The sequence below is a fragment of the Salvelinus sp. IW2-2015 genome, linkage group LG34 (assembly GCF_002910315.2).
Source record: "Salvelinus sp. IW2-2015 linkage group LG34, ASM291031v2, whole genome shotgun sequence".
NCBI classification, from domain to species: domain Eukaryota; kingdom Metazoa; phylum Chordata; class Actinopteri; order Salmoniformes; family Salmonidae; genus Salvelinus; species Salvelinus sp. IW2-2015.
This window is the reverse complement of record NC_036873.1, coordinates 8,651,776-8,661,416: the sequence shown is the minus strand read 5'-3', so window position 1 is coordinate 8,661,416 and position 9,641 is coordinate 8,651,776. Positions and strand designations below refer to the sequence as shown.

Sequence of the window (9,641 nt, the reverse complement as noted above, 5' to 3'; positions counted from 1 at the left end):
GTTAAGCTTCCTCTCAAGAGGTGTATAGAGGAATAAGGGTTAGGTTGAAAGGGCTGGATACGAGGTGAGAATCGTGGCAAGGTGTTAGGGCTGTATTCATGAGACATAGGGACTGATTAGTAACGAGGCGTTAAGCGTTTATTCATGGGCTGATGAAGAGCTTATCGCAGGTTTTAAGCATTGCTTCATTGACTGAAGTCTGGATAGGAGTAGTAGGGTTTTAGGTTAAGGCTGAAATAGTTTAGATGGGTCATTTTTAGGTGGAATTAATGAGGCTGATGAGTAGACGGGGTAGGTCTATTAAGGTGCGGAGCGTAGTAGAGGGTGTTGAGGCTTCTCATAGCTCTGAAGAGTAGATGGTGAGGTCTAGGTGTATGTTACGTAGTGTCCATGACTGAAGAATTAGAGGGAATTAGGTTAATTTACATAGGCAAATACGCCAACGAGTAGGAGTGGTAGGTTTTTAAGCAGAAGTGGCCGATTAGTAGTACAAGAGTCATTATGTGTGACGTTGTTATAGGAAGTGCTCACTCGAAGGAATGGCACCGTACGTTATGAGGGCGCAGGCGCTGTAGTGGGCAATAAAAGGTTTATATGGTCTTGAGCAGATGTGAGAGGGGTTTCAGGGTTTATCAGCGTATGCTGATTAAAGGCGTAGAGTCGTGCCCGTAGCTAGAGTTTAACGAGGGGGCGCTGGAATGGACTCCACCGAGGAAGGAGTAGGTTTGAGGCCAAGTAACAGGGATGATGAATAGAGGGGTTAGCCTTTAAGTCAGGACAGCGCTAACAGTGGTAGGAGAGTATGAGCCAGTAGGGTTTAGGAGGTGGCAATTAAGCGAACTGCTGATGACGTACGCCCAGGTTAGTCTTAAGGTTGAACTGAAAGAAAACGTAGACGGTTAGGTTACCTATAGCCCGCCGCGTAGAGGTGGCAAAGAATAGGGTCAATGTCTAGGCGAAGGTTTTAAGGCCGATTGAGTACGACCTGGATTATGAAACGTCTTACAACGGGCTGAACAGGGAGCCTAGACAAAGAGAGTGTTGGGGATTGTATGTGGGTCTTCTTTAACAAAAAGGCGGTCAGAAGACGAGACGTCCATGATAGGGGAGTAGAGGGGTGTTGGGGGTTGGTTTATGAAAGCGGGCTGAGTGCAGAAATAGAGGCGTGCGAGATGTGGTGAGGGTTTAAGTGTCGGACTTTCACAGGAGCGGCAGGGGTACCAGGTGTCATCACGTGCAAGAGAGGCTGATGATATTACGAGGCTTAAGATAGTGCCAAGTAGAACACCAAATATTGGCTAATAATAAAGTGGCTACTGGCGCCCCTGGATAGTATGATGAGCTCTTCACAAATGTTAATAGGTTAGGTTCACCGTCATAATAGAGAGATGTGGACAAATGAAGCGCAGTGAGGACAGAGTTCTCTGAGGGAGAGTCGCTTAAGCTGAATGAGAGTGGAGGATTAGGACTGTTTCTTTATGAGGCTGAGGTAGAGGGTTAGGCTTTTTAATGCAGGAGGGCTACAGAGGAGTAGAGGGTTAGGGTTTTTAACGCGCGCAGCTAGATGAAGGGGTAGTATGAGCGGGTTAGTGGGGTTCATTGTTCATGGTAGTGGGGTGGCAGATGTTCTGGTGATTGTAGAGAGGGGGCCGGGGATTTCTAGGTTTCAGAGCTGATGCCGTAGATGGTTTAGGCCTCTCATTTTAGTGCTCGCGCGAGGACGGGAAGTAGAAAGCCTGACTAGCATGCGGGGGTTAGTACTTAAAGGCCTGGATAGTAGACGGGTTAGTTTAAGGGCTGATGAGTAGGAGGTTAGGTTTTACGGCTGAGAAAGAGGTTAAGGTTTAAAGGCTATGCGTAGGGGTTAGGTTTAAGGCTGAAGAGTAGAGGGTTAGGTACAGGCTGATGAGGTAGATGGGTTAGTTTAAGCTGAAGAGTAGACGGGTTTAGGTTTAAAGGCTGATTAGTAAAGGTTAGGTTTAAGGCAGTCGAGTAGAGGGTTAAGGTTTAAGGCTGATGAGTAGAAGGGGGGTTTAAGGAGATGTTTAGCACTGCGCCCTTGATGAGTAGAGACCCAGGTGTTTGTGAAGAAATCCATATGCGGACACATTTTAACACAATTTGGGCGTGGCCTGCTGGAGGTCATTTTTGTTTTTTGCAGGAACTTCTGGCAGTTAGGCAATTTTCTCCACGGTTCTCGGTTGAGCACAAGTAGAAGGGGCGTGGAGTTGTTAGCGAGCAGGCTGATCGAGCTTAGAGGGTTAGGTTTTAGGCTGAAGAGTAGAGTGGTTAGGATGCTCCTTAGCTGGGATAGCGGGCAAGAGTAGACAGGGGGTTTAACGGTTTACCAGGCTCGCAAAGCGTAGTGGTGTCTATGCGTCCCCTCAATCGCATGTGCCGGACCTCAAGAGCTTAGATCCGAGTCTAACGCGCCTTCACTAAGTACGTCTGATGTCATACTGGCGAGCTCTGTCACCCTGTGAGCACTACGGGTTTCTACCGTGCTTAGCCCCTCCGCGACTATGCGTACTAGATAGACGTGAGTTAGCTTACGCTGTCTGATAGACAACAGCTCTAAACCCATTTCGGTAAGGCTTTGTGGACCAACAAGGACGTTTCAGAACGAAGTCGTGTATTAGGTTCTACTGAGTAGCCGAGTCATTCCCTGGAAATGGAACGTTTGCAAAAACTGAAGGCCTTACGGTTAATAGGGCGGGGAATGAGACCACATTGTATGTGGCACGGGTTATGGTAGTTGATGAGACGTCCAGGCCTGATAGCAGAGCCCATGCCCGTAAAGGGTCCAACTTAGAGGAAGTTGATTGAGCACAGAGCGCCTTGGAGGCGAGTTTACGCAAGAGAGTTGACCGGCTTTAGCGACAGGCTGACAGACGTTGAACAGGAAGGTAAAGGAGTTTCGTCATAGCCAGGGGACGGATCAAGGACAATAAGTCGAGAGGACACATATTGTTTGCGGGTTAGAGCCGTGTGGTGCAATCCCTTGTCTGTAGGTCAGAGCGCATCGTTGAGAGAATAACTGCACTCATCTCTTTTAGGCCCGTGAGGTGTTCTTGGAGAGCGGGCTACTCCTGCTTATGTGAAGTTGTCGCTAGCGCATAGGCTAGCAGGTGTGCAGTTTACCTCTTTCTGTCTGACGTTCTTATATGTTCACACAGGCTTCACAGCTCATGTGGATAGGAGTATAGATATATAGAGATGGCTCAGTCGTTTTTGAGGGTCGTTATCTTGTTGCCTCTATTAGTTGTGACACATTAGGGCAGGATGTGTGACTCCTCGCCTTTATGCGAAGTCGTTCTCAAAAAGCTTCGCTAAGTGTGAGTATAGAGACATTAGTGAATGTAAATATCAGTCTCAACTAGATGTTCTAAGTCTAATATAGTGCTGACAAATTGATTGATGGGATTTGGATGTGTCTAGGTCTGTTGTCCAAACTATATATGGTGGCGAAAAAATTTGAGATGCAGGGACTAGATGGGTGTAGATTATCAGCAACGGACAAAGGCCCCTTCAGCAATAAGGTCGAGGTTCCATACGAGAAATAGTGTGTTCTGATCGGTTGTTAGAGGAATTTAAAAGGACTAACTGAAGTGACAGGTGACCAAGCGAGGAGTTTATAGGCCGTCTGATCCATCGACAAGAGTCGCATACTGAACATCTTTGGAGAAAGCTTTGAAGTAGAGGCTGTCTGCTGATACCAAGGGGCTATTAATCTGAACCGGAGACTGATGACGATAGCAATAAGGTTTATAGGCCCCGAATCGATGATGTAGCAACTAGAGTGTTAGGCTTTAACGTCTGAAGGAGTGAGACTGGGAATGATGAGAGTTTTAAATGCGCACCGCAGCGAATATCTAAGTTCTAAGTCGAAAAGCACTCCAGAGGATAATAGGAGGTGTTGAGATCTAGGTTAACTAGGAGCACGATCAATGAGATGAGAGAGCGAAGTATACTGCTATTATTTGGGTTATAAAGCCCGAGCGTCGAGCGGGCGTAGAAAGGGTTAGGTTAGAAGCCTGACGTAGACATCGAGTAACGAGTGTTTAGAACGGTGTCTAAGCGGTTTAACAGATAGCGTCTGGATCGAATTTTCCAGAGTGCAGTGTACGAGGAGATCTGGCTTAGTTGTTAATTAGGGAGCCCCATGATGGGCGAAGCGCAGCAGAAGGTTTAGGGCGCTATTAGGACTGAAGTGGCTTGACGTGTGAGTTTTTGGCATCCATAATCGAGAATTAGAGCAGATGAGGTTAAAAGGATTATATAGAGTAGTGTTGAGAAGACGTTAGACTTTATGGAGTCGCTTACGTGATTTTAAATAAAGCGTAAGTTCCTCGCCTCACTGACGGAAGTCTTAAGGAGATGTGGTTTGGTTTCCGAGCCCGAGAGGCGCCAAGGTGTCCACTATTAGCTCTCTTATTTGCTCGGTTCGTGAGTAGTGAAAAAACAATAAGCGAAGGAGATGTTACTGAGGACACTTGTACTTAGAGTCTTACATGAGTCGTCAGATGAAGGTTCTAGTATTATATCGGCGTGTTATTTAGTCACTCAAAACGGCCTAGATAGAGAGATAAAGATGGATGGAAGTGTCACGAGTGACGGCCTTTCGATAAGTTTGTCTAATCAGTCTATACTACGTTCTCCGCAGATAGTGAGAGGTATCTCGTATGGGCAAGTAGCTTTAAGTATCTCAGTATGTAGATGATATCCTACAGCACAGATTTGACTAATAGCGCCGAGCAAGAAGTTGGTTAAACCGAGAGAGTGGTTTGTATATTCTCACACCATTCTTAGCTGATTGGAACATATAGCAGGGGTATAGCGTCTTTGTCAGAGCAAGATAATTGATTGACTGAGATGCTCGACCAGCCTTTAAGAGGGTGACGGCCACCCGCAGAGTATTAGGCTCTCTTATTCGATAGACTGAACACGTGTTAGCACATCTTAGTGGAAGAGGCGTCTCACGGCTGGATTTTGATAGATGCCGTTCACTGACAAGAGGAGATATGAGGGGTGTGAGGATGGTAATAATAGTTCTTGAAAGATGGGTAACAGAAGGGTTAGGTGAGTCACACAGTATATAACTGATATGGCTGATAGAGGACTTAGTCGCTTCCAGTATGGTGTAATGATGTCTAGAGATGATATAGAGGTAGCGCCGCATTTTATATAGTTTTGCCTTTCCAATTAATGGCAAGAGCACTAGATGGTCAGGGAAGAGTGAATTATTATGTTCACCGAAAATACTGAGCTTTCGAATAATCACCCAGGCTGTATTTGGCGTGAATGTCGTCGTAGATTAATAAACGATACATTGGGATTGCCTACAATATAAGGTGTTTATATTATATGTAGAACGAATATTTTTAAACCAGTCCTATTTTTGGTAGTGAGTTGAAGAGCACTGAGAGAGGATTTTCACACGAACATAATATCTGGATGAAATAAGTAGTTGGTCTATGAGATATTAAAAAGGCATAACACCGTTTCTTTCATAGAGGAGGCCGTATGAGGGCATATATATAGGGATATAATTTGAGTCCGAGAGAGCCGTTAGGGACGAAAGGCGAATTCAGCGGTCTTGCCATTAAACTGCTTTTAATTCTTGATATGAGTCACGCCAAAGTGAGCGTTATAGGGGATACTTCTGACGATGAGAGGAGGATGTTATGTACGAAAGTGAGACGTTGTTTGTCTGAGCGATGGTTCAGAAAGCTTAGTTTTAGCGAGTGACTCGGTGACAAAAATGTTATAAGGCTAAGTGGATAAAGCTCGGTTGTTATGGATTGCAGAAAGATACCACCACGATATGAGACATCTAAACAGGTAACAAAGGCAAGCTTAGAGGATCGGAGCCGTTAGAGCCGAGTCTACGGTGTCTAAAAGAATAACGTGGTCTATTATAAAAGAGGCTTAGATAGGAGGCTATGCCAGTGTGGAGCTAAGTGTGTAAGGTGTAACGCTAGTCTTTATAAAAGGCTTGATGAAATAGGGCATACGAGGTGTTTAAGCTTATGTAACTGTTTCTTAAGAGTAATGTAGGTGGTACAAAGATATTATCAAAGTAAGACGTGAAAAGGAGCGTAGTAATGTGGTCAGTCGCTATAGATAGTTGCTTGTTATGAGAATGGTGGTAAGCAGTGATGAAGGCTTAGTTCGAGGTATATGTATGGGCTGTACACGAATGAATGTGATAATAATGTGAGTAAGTAGGGCGTCTAAACGCGCGGTTTTTATGTGAGGATGGTGATAAATAGTATTCTATGAAAAGGTAAGGCACAGCATAAGTGATGATAGACGACATTAGCAAGGTTGCTAAGTCGGTTAATTGGTGGTGGGTACAATGGGAGAACGTTTTTCACAACTAGAAAAATGGATAAGGGGCGCTAGCGGTGAGGTAATGTGAGGAACTTGTATAAGGAAATCAACCGGGAGCGCTTGAATTAAAGTAAAGGGTGCGCAATAATGACAGTAATTTAGAATTGAGAATCTTCTCAAAGATACGGCAGTTTTACTGGTAAGATTGTATGTGCTCATATCGTATTTTTGGTTGGGTAATACAAAGTGACAGATGAGAGGTTTTTTTTATCTTTCAAATAAAAGGTAGGTGTGTTTAAAAATGATTATACATTGTTATAATAGAGTGATGGAGAAAGTTAGGTAAACGTTTTTAGTATTTATATGTTACATAATCCTAGTAGCTTTTGACACTATACCACCGAATGTGTATATGTTTTGGGCAGTTGGTGGCCGTGTGGTGTGTGGTGATGTGTGTTTGTGTGTGTGCTGGATTGTGTGTTTGTGTGTGTGGTCGTGTAGTGGTGTGTGTGGTGTGTGGTGTGTGTGGCCTTGTGTGTTGGGGGAGTCGCTGACTTAGTCGAGTGCACACGGGTGATGTTGCATGTCTGATGTACGCTCGTACGAGAGTGTGTTTGTTGTGTGTCTGTTTGTGTGTGTGTGTATGCTTGCACATACTGTGTGTATATGTCATTGCTCAGATTAGAAAGGCATGTCATAGAGTAATCCCATTAGGGTCACTGTCAGGCGCGCTGCGGTGGTTGATATGATATGCATGTTACCTTAATACTCTCTAAAAAAAAAATGGATTCAAGTGGGGTTATATTTCTCAAGGGACTACTCTGCTTTAATGGAGCAGAGATTTGGGGAACACACTCATGCTCTCTCTTAATCTCCCTTCTCTATCTGTTTACTGCAGGATAGGGAGCTGATGCCTGAGGAGTTGGATGGTAAGRCTGTTATTGATTATAGAAATGTACTAAGCAAGTGCAGTCCACACAGTGAGCGAGAGTCCATTTTACCAGAGCACTTAAGGGTAGTGCCAGCGATGTGACGTCTTCATACGCAACGGGGCGACTACCTGCATACATAAATCAACATCAACTAAATTATAATCCTCCAAGAAGGACTATTGGCTCGCCCCAATGTGGCCAGGCCTCAAGGGAGGGTGCCAATTTGGACGGCCAATTTGAGGCATTCTTTACAGATGAATGCAGTGAATGCAGTTGTTGTTGATGTCTGTAAGCAAGAAATCGGCCAACTAGGTATACCTTTAAACCTTTGTTAGGTAAATGAATAGTGCTAATGCAAGCAATATTATAGGACGTTTTAAGAAACAAAATATTCCGATGGCATACAGTTTAGTCTCTCATAAGCTCTACTTAGCCTTGTGATACATACGGGACACAGTGGTAGCTTGTAAATGTTACTGGCTATTAGCTTCATGAAATAGCATTCAGCAATACACGTTTTGGAGCTACTAAGCTGCTCGAAAACCACTGCACTACAATTTTTGACTACTGTAAATATTATAACATTATACACATTGGTGTGTGTGTGTGTGTGTGTGTGTGTGAGTGTCTCAGAGCTGCAGGTGGCCTTTAAGGAATTTGACCACGATGGGGATGGCTTCCTGCATTACAAGGACGTGGCCGACTGTATGAGGACCATGGGATACATGCCCACCGAGATGGAGCTCATAGAGATTATACAGCAGATCAAGATGAAATGTGAGCATGAATGTGTGTGGGAGGTGTAGTGGTAATCTAAGAAACCATTTGTGTGTGTGCTGTGCGGAGGGGGTTAGTCGTGTGTTGTGTGCTGTGTGTGTGTGTGTGTGTGTTGGTTTTTTTTAAAATTGTGGTGTGTGTGTGCCTGTGCCTGTTGTGGTGTGGTAGTGAGTGTAGTGTGTGTGTGTGTGTGTGTGTGTGTGTGTGTGTGTGTGTGTGTGTGTGTGTGTGTGTGTGTGTGTGTTGTTGTGTGTGTGTGTGTGTGGCTGTGTGTGTGTGTGTGTAGTGTGTGTGTGTGGTGGGTGTGACGAGGGTAGTGGTGTGTGTGTGCGCGGGGTTAGTGTGTGTGTGTGTGTGTCAGAGATGGGGGTGGGGGAGGAAAGCTAATAGGAGGACGGGCTCATGTAATGGATGAATGGAAATGATTGGAACAGAGTCAAACATGTGGTTTCATATGGTTTACGGCGTGATACCGTTCCATCATTCCATTCCAGACATTACAAAGCCCGTTTCCTATAGGCTCCTCCCACCAGCCTCCTCTCGGGTGTGTGTGTGTCGTGGTTGACTCATGGTTCTCTCGGGGGCTGTGCATGTGTGTATGATATGATGAGCTCCCTCTATGAAGTTAGAGGAGGCGGGTGTGTTGCATTGTGTGACACGTGTGCGTTAAAAGACTAATGGTCTGTTTTGAAGTTTGGGACATTGTGTATTGAGTTGATGTCAGTGGAAACGGACGCTGTGTGTTGTGTGGTGTGTGTTGTGTGTTAATCATGTCAAATCAAATCAAATGTATTATAAAGCCCTTCCTACATCAGCTGATATCTCAAAGTCTGTACAGAACCCAGCCTAAAACCCCAAACAGCAAGCAATGCAGGTGTAGAAGCACGGTGGCTAGGAAAAACTCCTAGAAAGGCCAAAGCCTAGGAAAAACCTCAGAGAGGAACCAGCATGATGGGTGTCCATCCTCTTCTGCTGTGCCGGGGGAGATTATAACAGAACATGGCCAAGATGTTCAATGTTCATAAATGACCAGCATGGGCACAATAATAATAATCACAGTAGTTGTCGAGGGTCAGCAAGTCAGCACCTCAGGAGATGTCAGTTGCTTTTCATAGCTCGATCATTGAGAGTATCTCTACCGCTTCCTGCTCCTCTAGAGAGCTGAAAACAGAGCAGTCTGGGACAGTAGCACGTCCGGTGAAATCCAGGGTCAGTGTAATCTGATGGTCTCCCTACTCCGTCTAAGCGGCCGGTCACGTGGACTCGATGAGGTTTCTGCACTGAGCTGATGGCTCCCTAGGGAGCTGCTGGACGGCTCACATGATGGGGATGAGGCAGGTAACGCAGTGCTTTCAAACAGGTGAGAGCAAGGGACCTACTAGGAAGTGCGCAAGATCCATGAGAATTGCTATCAGACAGTGTGAGAGGACCACAGATACAGAGTGTTTCAACATATCGATAGCAACTTATATGATAGCGCTATCGTAGATTGATGGTATTTTCACGTTCATACAATTCATAGAATGTTTGGAAATGACGTAGGTAAATTTACGAACTCAGCATATAAGGTTAAATTTATAGCCATATGTGAAAGTCTAC

General features: G+C 45.0%; 1 protein-coding gene across 1 annotated transcript in view; it reads left to right on the top strand.

Moving 5' to 3' along the window:
* The window catches only part of LOC111958343 (calcium-binding protein 4), a 33,161-nt gene extending 23,759 nt beyond the window's left edge, over positions 1-9,402 (top strand). The window contains exons 4-6 of the mRNA XM_070437170.1: positions 7,232-7,262; positions 7,899-8,042; positions 9,289-9,402. Coding sequence (XP_070293271.1) covers positions 7,232-7,262; positions 7,899-8,042; positions 9,289-9,326 — 213 coding nt within the window. The 3' untranslated portion in view covers positions 9,327-9,402. The remainder of the gene's footprint in view (positions 1-7,231; positions 7,263-7,898; positions 8,043-9,288) is intronic.
* The last annotated feature ends 239 nt before the right edge of the window (positions 9,403-9,641 follow it).